This window comes from Durio zibethinus, chromosome 6 (assembly GCF_047325235.1).
Source record: "Durio zibethinus cultivar Kanyao isolate XHJ-2024 chromosome 6, ASM4732523v1, whole genome shotgun sequence".
NCBI classification, from domain to species: domain Eukaryota; kingdom Viridiplantae; phylum Streptophyta; class Magnoliopsida; order Malvales; family Malvaceae; genus Durio; species Durio zibethinus.
Window position 1 is genome coordinate 30,191,284 of NC_143167.1, and position 25,520 is coordinate 30,216,803.

The 25,520-nt window shown below is 35.5% G+C and overlaps 5 protein-coding genes and 1 pseudogene across 7 annotated transcripts; 3 read left to right on the forward strand and 3 right to left on the reverse strand.

The window, feature by feature from the left end:
- Positions 1–281: 281 nt before the first annotated feature.
- LOC111284753 (putative protein phosphatase 2C 60) lies at positions 282–5,415 on the forward strand. Its single transcript, XM_022873660.2, is given in 12 exon segments — positions 282–561; positions 1,110–1,232; positions 1,770–1,833; positions 2,253–2,361; positions 3,058–3,211; positions 3,578–3,703; positions 3,905–4,028; positions 4,293–4,369; positions 4,513–4,565; positions 4,734–4,788; positions 4,944–5,081; positions 5,084–5,415. Coding segments are annotated over 11 exon segments (1,122 nt in total). The 5' UTR covers positions 282–561; positions 1,110–1,115; the 3' UTR covers positions 5,189–5,415.
- A 978-nt stretch (positions 5,416–6,393) lies between these two features.
- Positions 6,394–8,498, reverse strand: LOC111284754 (uncharacterized). The gene is made up of 4 exons (XM_022873664.2): positions 7,579–8,498; positions 7,130–7,200; positions 6,864–7,041; positions 6,394–6,774 (listed from the first exon to the last, which is right to left on the reverse strand). The coding sequence occupies exons 1-4, from the start codon at positions 7,690–7,692 to the stop codon at positions 6,628–6,630; spliced, it is 510 nt and encodes a 169-aa protein (XP_022729399.2). The 5' UTR covers positions 7,693–8,498; the 3' UTR covers positions 6,394–6,627.
- Positions 8,499–8,715: 217 nt separating this feature from the next.
- On the forward strand, positions 8,716–10,826 carry LOC111285120 (Sas10/Utp3/C1D family). Of its 2 annotated transcripts, XM_022874378.2 has the most exons (6): positions 8,716–9,074; positions 9,166–9,221; positions 9,503–9,557; positions 9,716–9,796; positions 9,886–10,135; positions 10,674–10,826. In XM_022874378.2, the coding sequence occupies exons 1-5, from the start codon at positions 8,867–8,869 to the stop codon at positions 10,116–10,118; spliced, it is 633 nt and encodes a 210-aa protein (XP_022730113.2). In that variant the 5' UTR covers positions 8,716–8,866; the 3' UTR covers positions 10,119–10,135; positions 10,674–10,826. The 2 variants fall into 2 exon arrangements, with proteins under 2 accessions (XP_022730113.2, XP_089618845.1); XM_089762719.1 differs by lacking the exon at positions 10,674–10,826 and having other exon boundaries at positions 8,731–9,074; positions 9,891–10,060.
- A 950-nt stretch (positions 10,827–11,776) lies between these two features.
- Positions 11,777–12,314, forward strand: LOC111286527 (uncharacterized). Its single transcript, XM_022876544.2, has one exon. The coding sequence runs from the start codon at positions 11,918–11,920 to the stop codon at positions 12,206–12,208; it is 291 nt and encodes a 96-aa protein (XP_022732279.1). The 5' UTR covers positions 11,777–11,917; the 3' UTR covers positions 12,209–12,314.
- Positions 12,315–12,361: 47 nt separating this feature from the next.
- LOC111286528 (transmembrane 9 superfamily member 9-like) lies at positions 12,362–15,087 on the reverse strand (annotated as a pseudogene). Its single transcript, XR_016342589.1, has 7 exons — positions 14,954–15,087; positions 14,649–14,871; positions 14,450–14,559; positions 14,236–14,346; positions 14,037–14,150; positions 13,783–13,917; positions 12,362–13,609 (listed from the first exon to the last, which is right to left on the reverse strand). The product of XR_016342589.1 is annotated as a transmembrane 9 superfamily member 9-like (transcript).
- Positions 15,088–16,832: 1,745 nt separating this feature from the next.
- LOC111284867 (transmembrane 9 superfamily member 8) lies at positions 16,833–20,263 on the reverse strand. Its single transcript, XM_022873930.2, has 7 exons — positions 20,085–20,263; positions 19,269–19,433; positions 19,073–19,182; positions 18,868–18,976; positions 18,666–18,778; positions 18,403–18,553; positions 16,833–18,167 (listed from the first exon to the last, which is right to left on the reverse strand). Exons 1-7 carry the CDS (start codon positions 20,211–20,213, stop codon positions 17,010–17,012), a joined length of 1,935 nt encoding a protein of 644 aa, XP_022729665.2. The 5' UTR covers positions 20,214–20,263; the 3' UTR covers positions 16,833–17,009.
- Between the last annotated feature and the right edge of the window lie 5,257 nt (positions 20,264–25,520).

A 25,520-nucleotide genomic window follows, 5' to 3' on the forward strand; every position in this document is an offset into this window, starting at 1 on the left:
TAAATTAATGGTTAAAAAAAATGTAAATGTAATTAGATAGATTAACCTTGTGCTGACGTGGCAAATAAAAATCTTTGTCATGTTCAAAGTGTGGGACAGAGTGGACAGCAACATTGAACAAATTCTTTCAATTCATAGTTTGAAGTTGAAGTCGTTCCTTTCTTACGCTGTAAAATCCAGGTAAAGCAAAGCCAACTACCAAACTACCAAGTTCAACTACAGTCTCAGCAACGCCCTTCATTTCTAAAGAATTTATCTTTAATCAAAAGGCTTTTTAATTTATTGCGTTCTCTCTCTCTCTCTCTCTCTCTCTCTATTACAATAATTATTTCTCTCTCTTCTCTTGTTTTCATTCTCTCTTTCTCTTTCTCTCTGTCCTCTTCTTGAATGGTTCTGCTTCTGTCACCTCATAATTCCTTGTGTTCCCGTTCAGATTCCGTGATAATTCTCTTGGGTTTTTGTTAGTTTTTGGAAAGGACTCTATTTCTGATACCGTTAAGATATTTCCTGTTTCTACCACTCCCCCCTGCCTTGTTCCTTTATAGATTTTTAGCTGGACACGTAAGGAACTTTAAACTCAATAAGGAAGCATCGTTTTTTAAATATTTTTCTCTCTTTTGAATCTTGTGTTCTTTAATCTTTACAGTAGTTTTATGTATCAAATTAGCATATGGGTTTCTCTTGTTTTGTTATTTAAGAGTATTTTAGTTGTTTTACCTTAATTTGATCTTAGCAAAGCATTGATCTTTAGTTTGTTACCTAGTTTTTCTGGTTTGAATTTAAGATATTTTGTTCAGTCTTAGCATTCAATCTATGATCTGGGTCTTCTTTCAAGGTACTTTTCCCTTGCTGTTCAAGATTCACTTTTGAATTGGCATGGGAGTTTCTGTGTTTCTTGATTAGAAGCTGTCTTGTCTGATTATTGCTGCGTGTACTTGATGATGTCTGAATTAGTAGATCAGTTTTCAAAATATATTTCAGCAACAAATTAAGTTATTGTTTCTAAAATTTTTGTAGATGCAAGAGTAGGGGAGGTCAAATAAGCCACACATTGTTTTAAGTACTCTTGAATTTTATAAACTGACTTAACATGATTCATTCAATTGCAGACATAGATGGGTATATATCTCAGCACTCCCAAAACTGAAAAATTCTCTGAAGATGGCGAGAATGATAGGGTTAGATATGGCCTATCATCCATGCAAGGATGGCGTGCAACTATGGAAGATGCTGTGAGTAACAAATGAAACCTTTAATTTTCAAACGTTCTAAGCATTTGGACCCTATTTATTGCACTGTAGTAGATAATTTTAGCAATGAGCTTTTAAGAGAGAGTTTTGGTGAATGGATTTAGTCCCTTTCCAAATGGATTTTCGTGTCATTTTCATTCCCCATTCCCACCTCAAAAACATAAGACAATCATGTATTAAAATCTCTGTTAAAGTTCATTCATTATTTATAGTTTATATTTTATTCTACAATTGACTTCATTGGTCATTGACATGATATCTGAGTCCTATTTATGAAAATATCTACTTAGATTTGCAAACAGAGGGAACTCTAACTCCTTTTATGAAAATCTGAGTCCTCCCTTTTTCTGTACTTATTAAAGTTTATGTTCTTTTCAATTTCTAATATGGGTCATTTTGTTGTCTGTCTTCCTTAACTTGTACATATTGTAGCTTACGTTATCTTATATTTCTTGCAAATTCCCAAGTCTTTTTATATTATGGAGATGTTCTGGTTACTTTTATTATTTGTTTTCTTAGCATGCTGCATTTCCTGATCTCGATGCTTCTACTTCGTTCTTTGGTGTTTATGATGGTCATGGAGGTAAGACTTGGACGGTTCAGGTACTTTTTATGATTGTTTTCGGTTCCATATACAGGTTTTCGGTTGTTGCACCCCATCTGAACTTGACGTTTTTGTTACTTCCCATTCATGTACCTACTGTTTTACCCTTTTAGGACTGGAACCAACTGAAGGATCTTAAAGCCTTTTTTCTTTTCAAATGATTCTGTTGAGACATTTAGAGAATACACAATTGGTGTTGGTGAATGCTTAGTAATTTTTAACATTTTCACTTTAAAGGGTTCTCATAATTGCTCTTTGCAACTGTGCTTAATTTTGATACTGACTACTTCCATAGATCACTCCAGGAATAGCATGGATATTTTTGTAAATATGATTAAGTGTCTTAATAATGGCCACTGTCCAGGTGTCTTCTACTTATCCAAATTCATAACTTGCAGGCAAGGTGGTTGCAAAGTTCTGTGCCAAATATCTTCACCAGCAGGTTCTCAAGCATGAAGCATATGCGGCTGGGGATATAGGGACATCGGTTCAGAGAGCATTTTTCAGGTTATTTTTTTTCATTACTTGGAGTTTATGTTCATTCTTCACCATGTTTTCATTGTTATGGGAGTCAACAATGCAATTCTGGTGCCAGAATGATTTGGGGTATTCGGTATTTAATACCTACTAGTAATGATGTATGTTGATTAATTCTTTGATGCTTGAAGTGTGAGAGTGACTTTCACTTTTTGCTCCACTCTTTTAGGGCTGCTAACATCTCATTATGAGTTTCACAAGGTTAAGTTCTCATGGATACATCATACACATGCATGCTTGATACATGTTGAAATAGTATCTCTATGCCATTATTATAGTTTTTGTAGCTTGAAAAGTAAATTGACACAACTGGTGCACTGGTTTAAGACTATTGTTACGTTTCTGATATAATCTTAATGATGTCAATTTTTGTTAAACATTGTACTTCAAATCTTATATATCATCAAGGTTATAGATCTCATAATTTTCTCTTCTTCGGCATTTTTTATCTAATTAGATTTAAGGCTTTGTGTTCCTTCTTGTAGAGCCCTTTTAGCAAAGATCAAGGTGCTTTTCCGAAACGAAAGGAGAAATTTATTACAAATGATAGCACTTTCATTACCCATCTCCCCTCCCCCCCCCCCCCCTTTTTTTCTTTGATGGTTTGACTGCCTTTTCCCATTGTTCATTTCATGTATTTCCAACCTGAGTTACTTTTTAGTGCAGAATGGATGAGATGATGCGTGGACAAAGAGGATGGAGAGAATTAGCCATTTTGGGTGATAAAATAAACAAGTTTACTGGCATGATAGAAGGATTGATATGGTCTCCGAGGAGTGGTGATAGTAATGACCAAGTGGATAATTGGGCCTTTGAGGAGGTACTTACAGAAACAAAAAGAATATACCAGTGTTATTGTCCTTAACTAAAATGCTGAACAGAAATTTGACGTTTGCCACAAACTATGATGGAATCCAAAATTGAAGAAGAAAATAGAACTTGCGTTGCTAAATGTTAACTCTTAGCTGATGTGATGTATGGTATCCATGCAGATTATATAGCCCAGATGGTGGAGAATATATTTCTATCTTGAACTTTACATCTTACTCTGCACTTAACTTTTTGTGTTGGGTCAGGGATCATATTATTCATCCATTTTTCTGCTTTAATTTTTTTGTACAATTAAGACATATTTTATTGCAACAATTTGTATGGATAATTTATGTGTTTTTGTAATTGTAATCAGGGCCCTCATTCTGACTTTTCTGGACCAACTTCTGGGAGCACAGCGTGTGTTGCAGTTATAAGAAACAACCAGCTTGTTGTTGCAAATGCTGGTGATTCTCGTTGTGTTATATCTAGAAAGGGTCAGGTAATGCTATTTATGGGATGTAATTAGCTAGAACTGGAGATTTCTTTTCATTAATCAATTTGAATTATTTGTGGATGGACTGGCTGTTGTACTTTGAAGTATGGACATCAAACATAAGTGTCATTCATTGTAGGGAATATTCTTTTCTTTCTAAATAAATTGTCTATTTTATTTGTTGTTATGTGGCTTCTTTTTTTGTAGGCTTACAATCTCTCTAGAGATCACAAGCCTGATCTTGAGGCAGAGAAAGAAAGGATTTTAAAAGCTGGTGGTTTTATACATGCAGGACGTGTCAATGGCAGTTTGAATCTTGCAAGAGCTATTGGTAATTTACCTCCGTGCTTGATATCTAGAAACAAAAAAATTACTACTTGAACTTACCAAGTTAAGTCCTTGGAATTTCCTAAAGAGAGAGACATATGCCTATGGGCACAAAGTGCTATTGCTTTTCCTAAATGAATTGAATAACATTTCTATAAATCCATAGTTTCCAATGCAAATGTATGCATCCATACACATTTAATTTTTTTATGTATTGATGGAGAGAGAGAGAGATGTAGTTTTAATCCATTGATTCCTTTTCCTACAGGTGACACGGAATTCAAGCAGAATAAATTTTTGCCAGCTGAAAAGCAAATTGTTACTGCAAATCCAGATATAAACACCGTAAGTATATTCTCTGTTAGCAATGCAAACAGATCACAACACCATTAAATCTTCAATTTTTTGCTTTACTATGCGCTTATCAATCCTAAAAACCTTTGGATCTTGTGGTGTCTAAGTTCTACATCTTACTAATTTTGATTTAGGTTGAGCTTTGTGATGATGATGACTTTATTGTGCTGGCATGTGATGGAATCTGGTATGTATCTAATGCCTTTTCCTTTACATTATATTAGAATTAGAATTTAATATATCTCACTTCAAAACTTTATTTAGTTAATTAGTTATACTCTTCATGTTTCACTCTTGACTAGATCTCAATCTTGAATTTAGTATCTAATGCCTTTTCCATTTTGAATTTTATCAGGGATTGCATGTCAAGTCAGATGCTAGTAGATTTTATTCATGAACAACTACAATCAGTATGTACATAAGCCTCTCTAACTTTGATTGGTCAATGGTCTGTATGTTGAATACTTGTTTCGGCAAATTTGCTTGGTCAATTGAGTTCAAGCTCATTCTTTGCCTTTTTTTTATAAGTTTGTATACTTGGCATGAAATCTTGCGTGCAATGCAGGAAAGCAATCTTTCTGTTGTTTGTGAGAGAGTACTTGACAAGTGCTTAGCACCATCAACAGCCACTGGTGAGGGTTGCGACAATATGACCATGATCTTGGTGCAGTTCAAGAAACCAATCAAATCTGCCTCATCTGCAGAGGAGCAATCCTCCCATTCCAAATCAGTCGACACAGAATCAAAGCCGGAGGGAAGTCAAGAAAATTAGGTGCAACTGTTGGTGGAGTTATCAAATCCTCTGGCTGAAGAAGATTTGAGGACTCTTTGTTTTATCAAACATTGGGAGATGCATTTATAGATGGCTTACAGCAGGAACGAATTGATGACATATTAAGAAAAATTATATATGCTTTTTGTTTCCTTTTCTTAATCATTTAATGGGATGGTTTTACTTTTTATGTCTGATAATACCACAATATGACAATTTTATAATATCATGTACAGTTGATGACTATCAAATGTTTTTGGGTTAACTGGTGCCATCTCAAAAATGGGTGGAATTTTATTTTTAGGACAGTCTTAATGTTACGTGTCGAGACTTAAACTTCGAATTTGCGTGGCTTCGGGATCTGAATATTCATTAATCCGACGTTTCAGATCAACCTTCTTGTCACGGTTCATATCTTTGTGAGATATTATCCACTCTGATTTTTTTGGTTTCACGATTTTGTTTTATTAAAAACGTCTTATAAGAAAGAGGTGATGTGAATCTTTATATATTTCAGTGATTTTTTTTTTATGTTCGATGTGAGATTCAAGATTCTTCTTTAGGTCTGTGATATTCTTTCTCACTTAATCTCATGACGCCCTCATCACGGAAATTAGTCATTCTGCTTATTTTTCTCAAGATGTTTGACATGAATTGAACGATTTAAAATTGGTTTTGATATCACTTGTCGCGAATTCGAAACTTAAAATACGACTCGTAACACTAACAAACCCATATGTTAACCAAGTCTCAATCGATGTCTCAATGATTAATGATTTTACCTTGAATTTCTTTGTTAACTCGAGCGGCATTGCATGGCAGAGATGAGAGAACTCAATTCCAACAAGGAAGAATTATGCGTTCATCTCACCTAACAACTCCAGCTATTGAATATTGATCATGGATTCTATGACGACAAAAGAATCTTTGCTACCTTTCAGATGGACAACTATGTTAAAGTCAAAAAGGCTTGCAAAACATCTTAAATTTCTCATTTTTCTTTATTCCTTTTTCATTTCTTTCTTCCTCGTTCATCTTAAATTCACAGGTATCTGAAGTTTGATAGTGAAACCTTGTCCGAACAAGGTCAGCTACTACTCAAGTCATCGTTCTAGAACAGACAGTTGTACTACAAAACATGCTCCTCACAGATCACCGTAGACTAGACTTAAAAAAAATTAGACTCTGACATTCCAGGTTTTGCCGGTCAAAATAATAGACAGCATGGAAAACACTGTCAAAATTAGAAAGAGGAAGAGCTTTATTTATCTGACAAATGAGCAATCCACTATATTCATATATGCTAAACTGAGCAAATTTGCCCTGATTTACAGTAAACACTGAAGAAAGAAATGTAAGGCAATCACAATAACAATCTGTAGCAATGCCAATCCAAAGTTTATTAGGGAGACAGTTAACTCTTGTCACTACCTGAGTTAACTGCTAAACTGTGTGTGAAAAGATTACTTATTATTCATTAGACCTTCAAAACCACCTGATCTTGCCAGGATATTTTCTTCTTCCCAACTCTATTGCCATTAAGCAAACAGTTTTTGGGCTTCTTCTCATTTCTCAACGGGGCCTGAAAATCTACTTGACCTCTCCCACCCTCTTCCTCATGAGCCTGCAATATGAAAAATAGTCAATCAATTCCAATATGTCAACTGATAATAGCACAACAAATTGTCAATCTATATGTTTCAAGTTGATTACCAAATTTGGGTCTAAATCAGGAAGAGAACAGAGTCTTCTCTCAAGAGCTTCATTGATGCCATAATTCTTAGCCATTTTGCTTTGCAGATAGGGATTTTGTGATTGAACACAATCCTGCTGTAGTTCATATTCTTGAGACTTGATCATTGATAAATAGCTGTACCTCTTTCTTAAGAATCTAGAATTCAGGAGAAAAAAAATGTTCCTCTTGATCAATATTTAAAACAAGAAAAAAACTATACAAATTCAGGAAATAGATATCGTACCGAACTTCAGCCAAAAGGGTTTCTCGCTTCTGATTCACTGTCTGCAATTTTTTCTTTTTTGAAACAAATTCCTAGTAGTGATTGACACAAAATAATTAATTGTACAGAAAACGTACAAACACTCAGTCTATATATTCTATGAGAATAATAATAATAATAAGTTTCTATCAACTCCTACACAATTATCTCAACTTAAATGAGGTATTTATCAAGCGGAAACTAACATTCCAACAATTAGTAAAATTCTATTTTTCACCAGTTGAACTAAGAAAGTTGTAAAATTATAGGCAGAAACAAACTCAATATCAATATCATAGAGGCTAAAGCATCAAAACAAGAAACTATAATCTATAATTTGATAATAAAAATAACTTTCTGATGATCAAAAGAATGTAGCCTAGTAAATCACATAGCACAACTAAACAGAGTAATTGAGGCAAAGGACAAACCTTTTGCAATTCCAAGAACTCCTGGAGTAGGTTTTGATGCTTCAATCTAGCCCTAGCTTCCTCATCCACAGAGTTATTATATTGCCGATGAGAATTTAGAGAAGCCCTTTTCATCTTAATTATCAAAATTGAGATTTGAGACCCCCAATAACAATAACTCGAAACTTATCAGAAAATATATCAGAAATTTTGCAGAAAGCTACAAAACCCTTTCTTCTGCGAAAAAAAAAGATAACTTTTGGCCCAAATTTTATAATCCAGAAGACAATCTCCAACTCCAACTAGGAGAATAAAAAAAAGAAAATTCCAAGAACCCAAAAGAGCCCTTGTTTTGATTAGTTTCTTGACAATTGCAAAACCAAAACTTGGAGAGAAAGCAAAGTTCAAAAAAACCCAGAATTGAGTCAGATAAGGAAGATAAGAATTGGGATTTTAGAGAAAGAAAGGAAAAGAAAAGAAGTAATAATATATGGAAGATAGGGACGAAAGAGAAAATTGTGTTGTATCTGGTCTGGTATTCTGGTTCTCTGAAACTAGCTGGAGGATGTGAGAACCCGAAAAGGCCCATGAGGAACGCGGAACGAGTTGAAGAGTTGAACGAGTGATGGAAGATGGGATACAGAGAAGGGTAATTGTGGGAATTAAGACACTTTTTTTGTTGTTTTGTTTTGGGGAGAAAGAGCTCTGTGGTTGGAGGACAATTGAAGACATATCTATCAACCAATCCATCCTTCCTTCTCTATATCTGCCTTACCTTTCCATGTTTGCCTTTTTCTTTCTTTTTTTTTTTTTTTCATTTTGAAATTGGTTTTGTTTTTCTCTTATGCAGTACATAAAATTTTGGTCACGTTAGACGGAGAAAGATTTTTGGGTTAGGCGGTAAAGGCAAGATATAAATGGCTACTGTTTGGGTTTCACTTGTTTCCCAAGAAAGAACCTTTCCATGGCTTAAAATGGTGGTTTGTTGCATAGGCAACAGCAACAGCTCCACCGTAAATTACAATTATACCCTCCTTGCTTTTAGCCTTGAAACTTGTCATAATTACCAAATTATTGACATATGGTCTAAATAATTAAATTATTGAATAGTAAAAAAAAAAAAACTTATTAAGGCTTAAAGGAGGCCGGAAACAAACTCAACAAAATCATATTAAACCTAACTGCCGCCATAAACCTCTCTGGCCTTGCTCTAACCCCTTCAGCCCTAGCAATTTTCTTATCTCAAAAGTCGTTGGCACCCACCAAAGAGAGAGAGAGTGTGTGAAATTTGAATCTTGAACACCCAAATATGGAAAGAGGTGAAAGAGGGAGCTCAGTAATCCCAGAATCTGTAATGAATTCAGTGAAGACAACGCTAGTAAACGTTGAAAACTTGAGGACCCATTTGCTCCAATTCTTGTCTCTCTCTGACCCTGATGTACTTGCTCAAATGCCCCCTCTTCAACGCGCTCTGGCTTTCCTCTTGCTTGCCAAAGCCACTACTACTCTTTTCGCATGTAATTTCCATTGACTTGTTGTTTTTCGGATTTAATTTTTATGTGTCTTTTAAATGCTTAACCTTTTATGGTTCTTTTTCTTCTTTTGTAGTGAGGTTGAGATGCAGTGGAGTGCATCCAGATGACCATCCTATGAAATCAGAGCTTGTATGTTTTCTAACTCTGTGTTTCTTTTCCTTTCAAATTTTGATTTTCAATTTTCATTCTGGGTTTGTTTGTTTATATGGGTCTCTTTGTTGGGAGGATTTTTTAATCTGATATTGAGCTTTTGATAGATGATATTGCTTGATTTATGTGGGAATTAAGAGCATATCTGGTACTTGTTTTAACATTAGGATATCATTAGTTGTTTTATCTGTTGTAAAGTTTTATTGGCATGTCTGGCTTAACTTTGCCATTCTGTTTTGGTTTCCACTTTCCATGTCTAGGAGAGATTAAGCTTGTATCAAGACAAGTTAGAACGGTTCATGGACTTAAGTAAAGGTACATTTTTTCATTTCATTTCTTACTGTAGATGCAGTCGTACTGTATGAAGAAATCGCATCTTTTTGGAAATATAAGATTCTAATACCATTCTTGCAATGATTTTGGAATAACTATTCGTGTCACTTTCTAACATAAGCATGAATCTGTTCTTGAAGCACCATTGCGACCTTCAACTACCTTGAATTCTCGGGCTGCAACTCGTTTCATTGAGCATTGCTTACCAGACCTGACCCCTGGTAAGTGCTAATTCACTTCTGTTCACATTTTTATCATTTTGCTAAGGGACCTTTCATCGTGTTTCCTAAGAATTTTTATCATTTTGCAGAGCAGAGACAAAGTATGAGGCAAATCAGTAAAGGAGAGGGGCCAAGTATCAAATATTCAGATAGTAGTGTTAAAAAGAAGAGAAAATACCAATCATCTGAAAGGCAATCTGTTCAAGATGCTGCTAAAGGATTTCTGGAGAAGGCAGCCCGTGAGCTTTTTGGTGATAATAAAGATGGTCTTAAGGGACCTCTGCAGGTTGATGCTTCAGATGATGACCCGCCTGTGATCTGATCTTCCAGTTAATCATGGTAGATAATTGTTTATTGTTGTGTTTATTCTTACTGTTTTTAATCTCTTAACCACTCTTTTTTTCATTTAATGTTTTAAAAAATTGAAATCCATTCTCTCCATAGTGTTGTATTCTAATATGTGGTTGATAGCTTGATTGGATGCAATGTTATGCATTCAAAATATACGTTAGGTGAAGAATAACCATGTGTTTGTTTTGACAGAACATGGGTTTCAAGGCTTCCAATACCATGTTTAAAGAAATCACCATTAAAGGGATTAAAATTATTCACATTGTAAACCAAATTTAATCTGAGAAAATAATTGAATGCTAAATGAACTAAGGTCCTGTAGAGAAATTCCATAAGATGGATGCCTCTTAGTTTTATCAAATACCTATATATCTTTTTCTTTTGACGCTACTGAATTTATTTATTTCCGTATCTCTTTAAATACTTGTGTAGCTGTCTTGAATACATGCTTATGTGTAAATAAAATATCCCAAGTATTTGAGTGAATTGCACTTATGTCTTATGTTCTACCCTATTCATCTCACAGGTTTATGGCTCAGTTATATCAGCTGCCAGCAGCAAGTGAACTATGACTTGTTAGTTTACCCCTGTTAATGATTTGTTAATCTGTACTGATTGTTTCTGTCAAGCTTTCGATGTTTGTTGTTTTTAATGGCGAAATCTTCCAAATTCTTCTGTAGTTTTTAGAATAAATCTTGTTATTTATAGGCTCTTGACGAAAGAGTAAATGATTGCAAACTGTACCAAACCCCAATTTGATCAGAAATGTTCGGCAACGAAGATTAGCACAAGACTTGTAATTGTAGAAAAGATAGGACGTAAGAGAACTTTCCTAGGGATTGAATTAAAATGGTAGATCATTACTAATAAATGAATTGATATTGTTGTAATTTCCCCAACACTAATGGATGGTAAAATGCAAACTCTCTCAAATGATGCAACACAACCACAAGCAACTTCTGACCTTGCTCTCAATGACCCTAAGCGACACTGATGAAGTAATGGCTCTGACTTTTCAAAATATAAAAAAATGTGAGGAAAAATGAATTTTTTTGTATATTTTTTTTCTTTTTGATACTATTAGAAATTTTAAAACCCCTCAAAAATCGTATTTCATAGACCAAAATGAAAAATTAAATTACAAAAAATCAAAAACCTTACTTTTTTCGAATCAAACAACTCCCAAAAATAAAATGGGGTTTTAAAGATATTGTGGTTTTCTGGATTCTGTGAAATTGCAAAAAATAATTGGGGCTGGAGGATAATGGCAGTTCCGACTATGACTAGAATTGACCAATGGATCAGAATTCCTTTTCTTTCCCCATTTTTTAACCAAATGGTAAAATAGAGAGAGACCGTGAAATTGACACGGAATTAAACTCTAATTCAGGTGAAGCAAACACGTTATAAGATAACCACCACCCATCAGTTTTGAATAGGGACTGTCTCCTACGAGCCGCATTAAACCCAAAACAAAGCCCATCAGGTTGGATACCCAAATGGATCACAATCAGTTACGCCCTGGATTTTGTGCTCTCCACAAAGTTGGGCTCTGGTCTGTAGCCTGTAGCTGTATTACCACTTTGTTTGTTCTATGACCGAGTTGCGGTGCCATCTTCACTTGGCATGACACCATAGCATGCAGCCGCCAATTGCTACATGTTCTTCTCCAAGAAATGTTGGCAACATTGGCTCTTCCATTCTTTAGGCCTTGACTGAGGTAAAAGGTATAATTAAATGGACCTTTTTGGAATTTAAGTTTATAGAAACATGGCAAAGGTTGAAGACTGGAAAAAAAAACGCAGATACCCAGAAGAGGTAAGAGCAGCAGGCGTAGAAACATCCAAGAGGCCATCAGGCCACCACCCCGGTGAAGTGCTGCACCAGAGACGCAAGCTTCCCGTTCCCATGACTACCATGCTCATCGGCGGTCTCCTCATCACTGCCGCCATAGGATATTCAGTGTTGTACTCCAGAAAAAAGCGTGAAGCTAGTGCTCTTGATGTTGCCACGGTGGCCACAGGTGTTGCTGAACCCAGTGATACTCGCCCCGGGAAGTAGCATGTATAGTAAGTAGTTCGGAGGGCTTTCCTAGTAGTGTTTTTTGTTGTTGTTGTCTATGCAAGAAGAAAATTAAACTCCTTCCTTATATCATGTTATTAATCAGACCAAAATAGTACATGTAGGCTCTCAAGTAATTCAAAAAAGTTCAACTCCATGTAATCTATGAAACTTAAATTTACATTCTCAAATAATACAAAAGTCTATTAAATTAAATAAAGTCGAGGAGAAACAACTCAAGAGCCTGTTAATCGATTTTGACAGATGAGTAAAGAAGTCTTGTGAACCAAAAGCATAAGTAAAATCCGATAGTTCCAGTTAGCACAAAAAATGCGTAGGTAGCAATAAGCATGTATCCGAAGTACATCATCACAGAAACCGGCCTTGTTATGTCAAGAATTGAGAAGAAGTATGTAGAATAAAGGAAGATATACAATGCTGAGGAGCCTGAGGTGAGGTATGACCTCCACCACCATTGATAATCCTCTCTGCACAAGTGGAAGTAGCAGAACACAATGGTTATTTCAGAACAAATGATAGTGAGGATAACAAAGACTAAGAATAGGAAGCCATGGATGTAGAATAATTTATTCAGGCAGGCCGAGGCAAGAATGAAAAATAGTTCATTCAAAACAGCTCCAAAAGGAATTATTCCTCCTATCAGAATTGAGAAAACAGGGTTCATATACCAAGCTTGTTCAGGGACTTGCCTTGGGATGCCATTTGTCTTCACAGGATCCTCAATTACTGGTTTCTTAAACCCGAAGAAGCTACCAACAAAAACAAGTGAAACTGAATTCCCAACAGCAAGAAGGCCAGAGCAAACATCGTCCCAAATGGCACAGCTCTAGGAGAGTTCTGGTTCCGTAAGAGATAATTCAAGACAAAACAAATGGAAAAGACAATCGTTGGGAACATTAAAGCTGTTCCAAGAGCAATTCTTTTCCACGCTGTTCCTTTAAACGTTTTGTATAAATGGGCAGAGGCAAAACCAGCAAAAAGGCCCATGAAGACCCAAATTATGAGCATAGCTGTCACAAGTAAGCCTCTGTTTGAAGGGGAAAGAATTCCAAATATGGCAAGAATCAGAATAGCAAGTACCATCCCAAAAATTCGAACTCCAGTTCCAACACAGACACAGAGTAGATAAGAATTATATGGAGGCCTGAAAACATCCCTATGGACGAGTTTCCATCCCGCTTTTCCATAGCTTCTTCTTGGAACTCAAGTTCATAATATGTAGCAATGTCACGCGTCCTTAGCATAAGCATTACCACCATGCCAGAGAGCAAAAGCAAAATTGTCAAAGAACCAATAATTGAAAGCCACTGTGTTTTGTGATATCTCGTTGAAAGATATGCGTCCCATCTAGATGCTCTCCTCACATGAGTCTCCTGAAACGTAGATCACTGGGGCAATCTGATAAGAAAAGAGAATAGTAGTACCTTGAGGCTTTATTAGAGGTTTCAGCCTATGGTTCCAACCTCAAACTTCAAACTAAAGTATTTTTAAGTACCAACTGTCAATGCCCTTAACAAGAAAAGTTGTTTAATACATTGGAGCTCAACTGGAATTCAACACCATATTTGAATATAACTTCCTTTTTCTCTTCCACCTCTTGAGGACCTTCCAAATACGGAGCTCTTTCTTTACCACATGTCCTCAAATGAGTATGTTCATTCCATTTTCCTTCGTATACATGTTTGATACTGCATGCTTAGAACATTAAAGCAACGCCACCAACACTCTAGGTATGTGACTCGGATTATCTACAAACTCCAAAAAGGGAAAAATTTTGGTGGAAAACAGGAAGCTAAGGGGACGTGACCTGAATGGTTTAACCTCAAATCCCACAATTCTAGCAGAGTCAGTTTCCAAAATCTCTATGATAGTTGACAGTAAATGCCAAATGCTTGTTGGGGAAATAGATTTCATCCTCACTCTGTGCAAAATCATGCAAAGTAAGCAAAAGAAGAATATAACAAGTCCACAAGAACTGGAGCTTTAATACATACAATATTTCCAGCCCCTCTCCAGCCTCTTAGCCCAACGGGAAAGCCAAGCTCCACGTTAAACTTGGAGAAACTTCTTCATCTAATAATCGTATGGGAAAACGCAGAGGAAGGTCATCAAGGATCCTGTCATATGCATCACGAATTAATCGAAAATAAATCTTGAAAGCAACTGTCAAAGAATTGGCAAACTGATATACATTGCATCTGAATAAAACGAAGATCATACATATTGACACGATACTCGTAATAGATCTTCTCTTTGATCTCCTTGGCAGATTTATCATCAAGTATAAGCCGGCAAACTACTTTGCGCTTTTGTGGTTCCCACATTTTAAACTGTAGTAATTCATCTCAGAGAGAAAAAAAATTGAAAGCTGTATCCACGAAGTAAGAGAGTTACTAATTGTTAAAAATACCAAACTTACCAAATAAGGGGAACTTTCGACAGGATAACCATGGAGTTCTTCGCCATTAATCTCTGAACTGCCCATCTTTGTTGGACGACAGTAAGGAAGAGAAATAAATGAATAACGAACTAGTGTTCCTGGAGAGGTGAATTCATTCACCTTCAACTCCAGCAGATCCCCCTGTGTACCCAAAAAAAAAGGAATAATATAGTTAATTATCTCAATAATGTTAATGAAGTTACTATAATCTCATCCCTATTTAAGTTTGTTGAGGATTTGATATTTGTTCAAGAATATAGGAAACAATGACCCATGTCAAAAACCGAGTACCAAAGTAAGTAATGCCCCGTACAATGGAGAGGTGACCTTTTGAAAGTACCGAGGGTTGACGCCAGGGAGATGAAAGCAGTGAAAGCCATGGAAAAGGAGCAGCAGACTTGTAGCAATCATCCTCCATTTTCGGAGTAGAAGACATATTCTTTGAGACTCCATTTTCATGTATGTAGAGAGAATGAGAGATTGATCTGGAGAGGGGGCTACGTGTATATATATGGTATCATGTGTTAATAGTAGACGGCAAGGGAGAAAACAAGTCGAGCATTGAGCACCATTGGTGTCACGGGTTGAGACTCCAGCTCCGAACTCGCGCGGTTTCGGGATCCGGACATTCACCCTTCCGGCGTCCCAGATTAGCCTTTCGTCACGGTTCACACCCTTGTGAGGTATTGTCCGCTCTGGCCCCCTTGGCCTCACGGTTTTGTCCTACAAAAGGCGCCTCACAAGGCGGAGATGGTGTGAACCCTTTTATACCCCAGGGACCTTCCTATTATGTTCGATGTGGGATTCAGGACTCCCCCTTAGGTCCGTGACATTCTCCCGCACCCAACCTCGTGACGCCCTCGTCACGGAGGCCGGTCACCCTGCCTACCTGCCTCGAGGCGCTTGGCGTGGATCGAACGGTTTAGGGCTGGCTCTGATACCACTTGTCACGGGTCGAGACTCAAGCTCCGAACCCGCGCGGCTCCGGGACCCGGGCATTCACCCTTCCGGCGTCCCAGATCAGCCTTCCGCCACGGTTCACACCCTTGTGAGGTATTGTCCGCTCTGGCCCCCTGGCCTCACGGTTTTGTCTTACAAAAGGCGTCTCACAAAGCGGAGATGATGTGAACCCTTTTATATCCCAGGAACCTTCCTATTATGTTCGATGTGAGATTCAGGACTCCCCTTAAGTCCGTGACAACTGGCCTGCAGGCTTCGTCGTCGCTTTGGCACACAGTCGGATAATGCAAGGTTCGCCAGACAAAATCCCGAAGATAGAGCCGATTCTATTGCCAAGTTGGTCAACGGTAAGTAGGCAGTGACCAGTTGTGTGTGTACTGTGTAGGTAGTCGGCGACTGATCTTTTTGTCATATTATTATACAGCAAACAGCTCCCATATTTATTTACTTAATGTTTTCTTTTTAAGTTCTACAATGTCCAATCGAAATTCTTCAAAATAAGTAGTCAAGGAAATGAGGCAATTCTGAATCAGAATAGACAAAACGTAACTTTAGCTCGAACTTCCTTGAATCCAATACAATTCAAGAACGCTTTTCAAAGTCCAGATTGACATGAGTAATTCTGAATTCTGAATTAAGCGGATCCAAACAGCCATCTTGTAGCTGAAGTTAAGTCGCTGGTAGTTCTACCAAGCCGATGCAATATGTTCACTTCCAGCTCTATGAGTTGAGTGGAGAGCTTTCTATAATTAGTTAACCATTCCGTCTCTATTCACGTCCCTATTACGAAGATTCTTACTACTTACAGCCGGCTAATCCTTAACATATCCATCAGCAAAAATATTTTGCATTTTCCGTAAATCGACGAGTAAGGTGGTGTCCTGATCTGTACATATCCCTCGTTGTGTCCCCGACAAAAGACTGTCTAAACAAGGCATTTCCGCTTTTATAGCTGCTTCAAAGCTTGCAAGATAAAGTAAAGGAGAATATACCAACAAGTAATAGTTCCAATGAGTTTTCTTATTTTATACATGAGCAGCACCCCAACATTTTCCTTTTCTTTTAAATGTTGACATTATCGGGCATTTTTTTCCCTCATCCCGAAAACATACATAAAAAATATATATGTAGATAAGTTCAGTCATCCGTAATGAATTTTTCACAGCAATTTCTAATTCAACAGGAGAATGTTCAACAAAAGAATCACAAGAAGCTCCTCTCAACATACATTAGGATAAAGGTATGCTTCAATCAACTATAAAAAAGAACTCAGTTAAAAAATGAGCATTAAAGTTTACATCTTAAAGCATGATTATATCTTAATCTTGAATCATAACCTAAGACAACAATATTATAAAAAAGCATATTCTGTTTTACACATTAATCGATCTTGACAGACGAGTAGATAAGCCTTGTGAACCAAAAGCATGCATAAAATCCAATGGTGCCCGTTAACACAAAAAATGCATATGAAGCAATTAGCATGTATCCGAAGTATAGGAGTCCAGAAACCAGCTTAGTGATCTCAAGCTTTGTGAAGAAGTAGAATGTAGCATAGAGGAAGAGGTACAAGGCTGAAGAGCCTGATGTGAGATATGACCTCCACCACCAGAGATAATCTTCACTGCATAACTGGAAGTAGCAAAGCACAATGGTTATTTCAGCACAAGTGATAAGGAGGATAATGAAAACCAAGAACAGGAAACCAAAGATGTAGTAGAACTGATTCAGCCAGATTGAGGTAAGAATGAAGAACAGCTCGATGAAAACAGCTCCAAATGGAAGTATTCCTCCAATTAGAATAGAGAAAATTGGGTTCATATACCAAGCCTGCTCAGGGATTTGCCTTGGAATTTTATTTGTCTTCACAGGATCCTCAATTGCTGGCTTCTTGAACCCAACATAACCACCCACAAAAACAAGTGGAAATGAAATTCCAAACCATAGGACAACCAGAGCAAACATTGTTCCAAATGGCACAGCCCCGGAAGACTTCTGGCCCCATATGAGAGCATTTAAGACAAAGAAGATGGCAAAGACAATGGCTGGGAACATGCATGCAGTCCTGAGAGCTATTTTCTTCCACTCTGCTCCTTTAAACATTTTATATAGACGAGCAGAGGCATAGCCAGCAAAAATGCCCATGAAGACCCAAAGTAAGAGCATAGCTGTCATAAGGCCACCTCGGTTGGAAGGGGAAAGAAATCCAAGAACAGCGAAGATCATGGTAACAAGTACCATGCCCAAAAATTGAACACCAGCGCCAACATACACACAAAGCAGATCAGAATTGGATGGAGGCCTGAACACATCCCCATGTACAAGCTTCCATCCTGTCTCTTCTTGGGCTTCTTCCTGGGTCTCAAGTTCATTATACTTAGAAATATCACGGTAAAGTGTCCTTAGCATAATCATTGCTACCATGCCCGAAAGGAAGAGTACAATCATTAAAGAATTGACAATTGAGAACCAGTGTATTTGGTCATCACTCATTAAAAGATATGCATCCCATCTAGATGCCCACTTCACATCACTCTCCTGAAAATCACCACAAGAAAATATAAGAATACCACCACCTCACACGTGACTGCTGTCAAAACTTTTCAAGAAAAGTGATCCAATAAAGAACTTTTTCCATGTAACAAATTGTCAGCATAATTTACTTAAACACAAATGATTGTCACCTGTAGGGGTCTTAGCATATGGCTGAAATTGAAAAAGATTAACATTGCAATGGCCAACCCTAAAAATTATTTATAGTTGAAAAGTTCACCTGGTATTCAACATCATAGGTGAATATAATCTCCTTGTTTGCCTCAACTTCTTGAGGAGTGTTAGAATTAACAACTATCCGTTTAGTGTGGGGGTCGCATGTTGTTAAACGAGTGCTCTCTTTCCATTTCCCCTCATATTCATGTTTAATGCTGCATTGTTTTAGAACACAAAGAAAATGCAATCAAAACTTGATACTAAATCTCAGCCACAGACACCTAGAATTAACAATTTAACGATATGCTAGAACTCAGAGAAACTAACCTGTATGGTTTGACCTCAAATCCCACAATTCTAGCAGAGTCAGTTTGCAAATCCCTATGATACTTGACAGTAAATGCCAAATGGTTGTGAATGAATTGTTTTTCTTCCTTGCTCTGCATATAATAAAAAAAAGTAAGAATACATAGTAGATAATACATACGCAAACAAAGGAACTTTTTATTCTAATAGATATAGTGTTTACCCCACTGTATTGGCCTTTGAGCCCAACATGGTAGCCAAGCTGATAAACAGTTGGAGAATCCTGATCTAATCTTCTAATAGGAACAACAAGCGGTAGGTTATCCAGGATCCTGTCAAAAAATCACAAGTTAATTAGAAAAATAACCCTGAGAGCAGTTATTAAATTATTAACAGATGAACAATGTCTGAAGCAACAAATAGCATACATATTGACTCGATATTCATCATCAATCTTCTCCTTAAACTGCTTTGCAGTCTTGGCATCAAGTGTAATCCGGCAAAGAACAGAACACATCTGTGGCTCTCGCATTTTAAACTGCATTAATTCAAGTCAAAGGGAACAAGTTAATAGCCATAAAATAAACAATCTGCTCCATAATCATCAGAAATAATAAAACTGACCACATAAGGAGAGTTTTCAATACGGTCACCACGAAGCACTTCCCCAAGATTCTCTGCACTGTCAACTATCCTTTTGGGTGGACAAAAAGGAAGTGAATAATATGAGTAAGGAAGTTGTGTCTTTACAGACGTCAATTTGTTCACTTTCACCTTCAAAGGATCTCCCTGCCAACCCCAACAAAAGAATCAATAACTAAACAAGACCACAATAATTCCTCAATAAACACTCCTAAATATCACAGCACATTGCGTCAACCTAAAGTGGTTTAATCAGAGTCATTATCGCTTGGTACACGTGATAAGCAATAGTAACTAATCACTATGATGATTAAGTAGGCTTCCATTACGACAATATGTAAATTAAATCTCTTTAGAGAATCCAATTCCTAATCTTAAGCAATAATTATTCTAGGTTGCATTGGAGAACCCGATCCACATAAAGTACAATGTCGGATGCCTCAGATAAACGCAAAAATGGCATTAAATTACAAATTACCCAAAAGCTCAACGTTTTTGAATAAAAGAATAAAAACGGTTAAAGAAATCATTACGTGAAAAGAAGCTAATTTTTTCAGAAATTTTTTCCAAACAACCTAGCTGAACATGAAATAACTCGATACAATAAAAAATTATGAAGCCGTCATTTCCATTTCTAACACAGAAAAATCTCATTAATTTCTTTCTCATAGTAATCTTATTATTCTATTAAAAACAGAAATTAAAGTGTAGAAACGAAATCAAAACCAGATCAAAATGAAACAAAGCAGATCAAGAAAGGAAGAAAAAGAAATATGTAAAGAGAAATCAAAACACCACCTTCTGGAAGTCCTCGGGGGCGACACCAGGAAGGTAGAAGCAGTGAACGCCGCCGACCAGAAAAAGGAGGAGAATCGCGGAGATCATCGTCGCGGTCGATTTGTGGATAGATCTCGATGGAGATCCCATCTTGACAGTGAGGAAACTCTCTATTTGGAAAGGGAGGGGGGCTGAGATCTGGAAAAAGAAAGAGAGCGTCTTTGGGAGTTGTTTATAAGGGAAAGGGAAAGGGAAAGGCAACCAACCAGCCAGAGAGAAGAGAGGCATACGGTGGGGTGGGGACCATGGTTCTGTCCTGTTTGTTCTGGTACGGTGCGTTCTGGTGATTTATTCTTCTCTTGCCACGTGCGTTTTATCCCTTTCTTTTTGGTGTTTTTATTCGATGGCTTTTTAGACAGGTGGCAAGTCTATTCGAGTGTCGGTCTCGGTCATGGATCACCTAGTCCTTTATTAATGGACTGATAGGCCCAATTATCTTTAGCAAGCTAGTTGAGTAAGTCCAAAAGGGTGGCAACATTTCAATCTGTGCCTCGGCCCTGGTGCAAAATATTAGCACTAGTGTTGGAATTTACACGTTGAAAACAGCGAAACATTAACAACCCAAAGCATTTATCAAGTCGATTCGGCCGGAGTTATAAAGTCCATTGATCCTGTCCAAAATTCAGTGATCACCTACCTAAGAGTTTTTGACAGGAATATTCAGTCACAATGGGATTGAAAAGAAAATCAGCTTTATGTTCTATTTTTCATCCCAAGGAATTCACAACAAAGATCATCAAGTCACGTGATCTAAAAGTGTGATAGCAGCAACTCCAACTGGTTCGGTTGCTTTAATGGTGGAGGCTACAGCCAAAAGCCCAAAACGGAGTAAACCCATTTGCATTCAGCAATAGTTGGTCATTATTAATATGATTTGGGCCATCCTAGAAACTCACGTATAATTCAAGTGCCATCAATAAATTAACATGTGAATCCTACCGCATCTAGTGGCACAGCATTTCCTTTCAGTTTTTCCCTTTGGATGGCATCCATGTGCTTCCCCCATTGACGATCTTCCATTTTAAAGTCTTTGTATGGAGACGGAGGAGAAAGTGAGAGAGATTTAGGGGAGGGGAGACAAATTTTAATTGGTATGGGTAAGTACAATCATGTCGAGCTTTAAGAGCATAAAACCTGGAGAGAATCTACCAAGTTGTATACCACAAGGAGCACCCATCACTTAAATTGTGAACTTATTCTAAACCCACATAAAGAGGTTGGGCATAAAGGGAGCTGCCTGGTCCCCCACATCTTCGCCATTGCCAAGTAAAAGCCCTTCCGCACCATGCCGATTATACCTTTGGGACCTTCGGCTTACCCCCATCATCATTTATCTATGATGGCTTATGCTCACGCCTTCCATTTCATCTAGTGCTATTTTTTTTTTTTTTCTTGGAGCTACGTTTTGCTGATCACTTACCTAATCTGTGACTTTTTGCAAACCTGTATGTACGCCATGTGCTCCTTGCTAAAAGTAAATATTGGAACTGAAGAAGAGGCTAGTATTTGCATGTTCATTTAATTCCATTAACTATATGACGTAAAGGTACATCGGTAGTTGAATGGCACAATAATAATGATGAGGCAGCTAGCTGTAAAGGAAGAAGAAGAAGAAGTGAAAGGAGCTTTGGTCCATGTTATTAAGAGGAGTAATTGCACTCGCACAAAAGCTAGGCCCCGTCACCTCCCTATGTCCTAACCCACATTTATTTTAGCTTTGGGACCATGCCATAGTTTTTGCCTTCGATCGAGAATTCCCCCAATTATCCAATCCATTTTTATCGTTCCTTCGTGAATTCTCATGCAGGGTAAACGAGTTTGACAGTCATAAGCAAAAAATGCTTCTTACTTCATGTGCCTTTTGTATGTATCTAATTTGTAGTAGCATGTTTTTTGCTTGGTGGTCCCGAGAACAAGAGGAGTCCATTCATGGATTATCACAGAAATTTAATCACATCTCTTCCAATATTAAATTCAATGAAGTGATGAGAAATTGTTGACCCAAGTAAGATAAGAAGATACAATCAATCCACTTCAAAAATTAAATGTTATCAAACGTATCCCTTCATTTTTTTTTCTTCATTTATCATGCAAATTAGATATAAATCAATCAAATATTGATTGATCTAATCTGAAATTAAATCTCACTTGTTTTGATTTTGTTACTGTTGATTTTGTATACTATAATATGAAGTGAACAAGAATATGGTCGGATTAAAAAATATATACATTTGTTTTCTTTTTTGGTGGTTGACACGATTCATTTTCATTTTTTATATATTAAAAATGGTAGAAATTAAGAAGAAGAATGATATCTAACTTTAGACAGGCAAATGTACAAAAAAAAAAGAGACTTGGAATGGATGCCTAATTTTGTGATCACTATGCATTTTTTTTCTTTTTAATTTTTTTGGGAATATTTTTCTCTTATTATTTATTCCTTTTTGCCACTTTGATCCTGTCAATCGATTTTTGCACTTTCATTATTATCATTTACTTTTGCAAAATTCTATTGCATGATTAAAATTATAATCGCATATTTAAAATTCATTGTAAAAATATATCTAAGGTTTGAAGATATTCATGATCGTATTATATATAAATAAAAAGATTACTTAATAATTTGACAAAAGAAAATAGTGTGTGCATGTATTCGAAGCTAGTTGGAACTAATGCTTTCTAAAGCTAGTTTAGACTATGAATATTTCTAATTTTTTACAAGCATTTAGGAACATGATTTGGGTTGTTGAAGCCTATGAATCCTAATTAAGTAGCTTATAAAGCTGTTTTGGCGGTCATTAATTACAATTCATCAGTCCAATCCTATAGTCTCCCATGATCAAACTTTTAAGATTAATCCGATTTTACAAGTGGCCATGATTTTGCACTACTCGTGAACAATGGAGGCCAAACATGTGGCTATCATCTGTAACTTGGAGCTTATCCTTTTTCGTTAATTGCATTCGGGGTAATATCAATCATAGCAAAATATTAAATATATTATTTAAATTTTAATAAAATATATAAATTATTAAATTACTAATTAATATTATATTTAAAAATTATTTATTTATTATGTATCATTATTTAAAATTAATTATATTATGAACGAATATAATATTAATTAATTAATTTATATATTACATTAATTTTTAAAAAAAATTTAAATATCATATTAAAAATTTTGTATAGCTTTTCTAAACGTTGAAGGCCTTGAAAATTGCAAATCACTTGAATTTTGAGGCTTTGTTCTGTAGAAATGATGAAAAAAATGTAAATAAAAAACTTGTTAATATAGTGAGGCAAAATTTTTAACCACTTTTTTATTTTATAATTTAATCATTAAATTAAAAAAAATTATATCTTTACCCCTTTCTGTCATCCTCATTAACAAAATTTTACTAATAATTAAACTACAAAATAAATAAATTAATAAATTTAATTATTAAATTAATAAATTTTCTATGAGATATATTTTATTATTTCTACCACATAAAGCCTTTCTCATTCGCTCTTCTCTTTTGCACCTCGAGAGGCCAACACATCTACTTCAATTTCAAGCCTCAAATTTCCCAACGTTGAATCAATTCACCGACTTGAATTACACTTTCAAATGAACAGCTGAAATAACACCTCGTTTGTTTCAATTTAATTTTGAGGGAAACTCTCACCTTTTTCCCTTTCTAACAACCATTCTTCGTAATTGTTAATTACTTACAAAACCTTTGCCCAATGAAGCTTTGCTTCAGATTAAAATTTTATTGTGTATAAATTAATTAATTAATTATGATAGTAAATTTTCTGACACTTTGTAGATTACAAAAAAAAAAACTTTGATTTTATAGGTTAAAAGGATGTTTGCTGCCCGGCTAATCCCGAACAAGAATATGACAGGAGAAGACAGCAAGATCTCCATTATCCATTCAGAAACGGACACATAAGCTAAAGAATACTGTTTTGACACGTGTTATATTTTCATTGATTCACACGAAACGACCAAGCTAAAACTTTTCTCATAGGAACATCGCGGCCCCAAGCTTTAATAAGAAAAAGGAGCAGGGGTAAAAAAGTCAAAAGACAAAGCTACGCGTCAAACGGGAAAAAAGAGGAAATCACGCGCGAGGGAAAGAAGCGCGTAAAAGAAAGTAAAGAGCAAGACGGTGGCAAGAGGAAGTAAATAAAGAATGAAAAAGAGGGCAAAACGGTAAAGAAAAGGGTGGCGTGCTTTAACGGCATTACGAATGCATGCTCTAAACGCAACACCAAAATTTTTTGTTACACCCCTAAAAACTTTTTTTCCAAAAATTCTCAAACACCAAATATCAATTTTAACTTTTAATAAATGATAAAAATATCTTTAATAATTTATATATCTAAATATTATTTCGTATTTTTGAAAAATATATTTTTTAATATTATATTATGTTATCAAAATTTTATTTATTATAAAATATCATAATTCTCGAAAATAAATTATCCAAAACAAAACAAATTTTTTGAAAATTTATTTTTAAAACTTATATTATTTTTTTCAAAAATAAATTTTCAAAAAAACAATATAAGTTTCAAAAATTTAATTTTGATATTACATTAAAATTTTTAAAAATTTTATTTAATTATAAACTATTGATAATAAAAAAATTAAAATCTCTAATATTAGAGTTATTGAAAAATATTAACTCTAATATACGAGATGTATAAATTTAACAGCAAAAACTTTTATTCTTTCGACCAAATACTATGCAATAAATAATGTTTGCAATATGTATTAAATTCTAATAAACGTAAATCGAAAAGAAATAGTTAATATGAAAAGCATTCGTACAAATAGTTACTACATCATGCATGGTGAGTCAATTACATTTTATCGCTAATGGTGCAGCTGTTAATTTACAGCGAGTGTTTTTTTATATTTAATAATTTTTTTAGATGTATATCTGTTAAAATTATAAAAGTATCATAAAATTATTAAATGAATAATATCTTATGATGGAAAGATTAAAAGTTTTTATTGATGAATTTATTCTGTTTAAAAAATTAAAAACTCTAAATTTTTTAGATATAAAAATTCAAAAAATCTTAATTCTTTTTTAATATTCATTTCTTAAAAAATTAAATATTTTTTAAAATAAATATTCAAAAAGCTTTGAAGTCTCTTCAAAATAAATATTCAAAATATTTAAAATTTTTATATGTCTATTTTTTTAAATTTCAAATCTTTTAGATATTCGTCTTCAAGAAATTCGAAGTCAGAAAATGAAGAAAAAGAAAAGAGAGAAGATAGGAATAAAAAAAATTAAAGTGAGAAATGAAGTGTATTTAACAAAATTTAAAATGTATATAAAAATGAGATGCATATGCATTTAGAATTTTAAAAATCCATAAAAAATCCTCCTG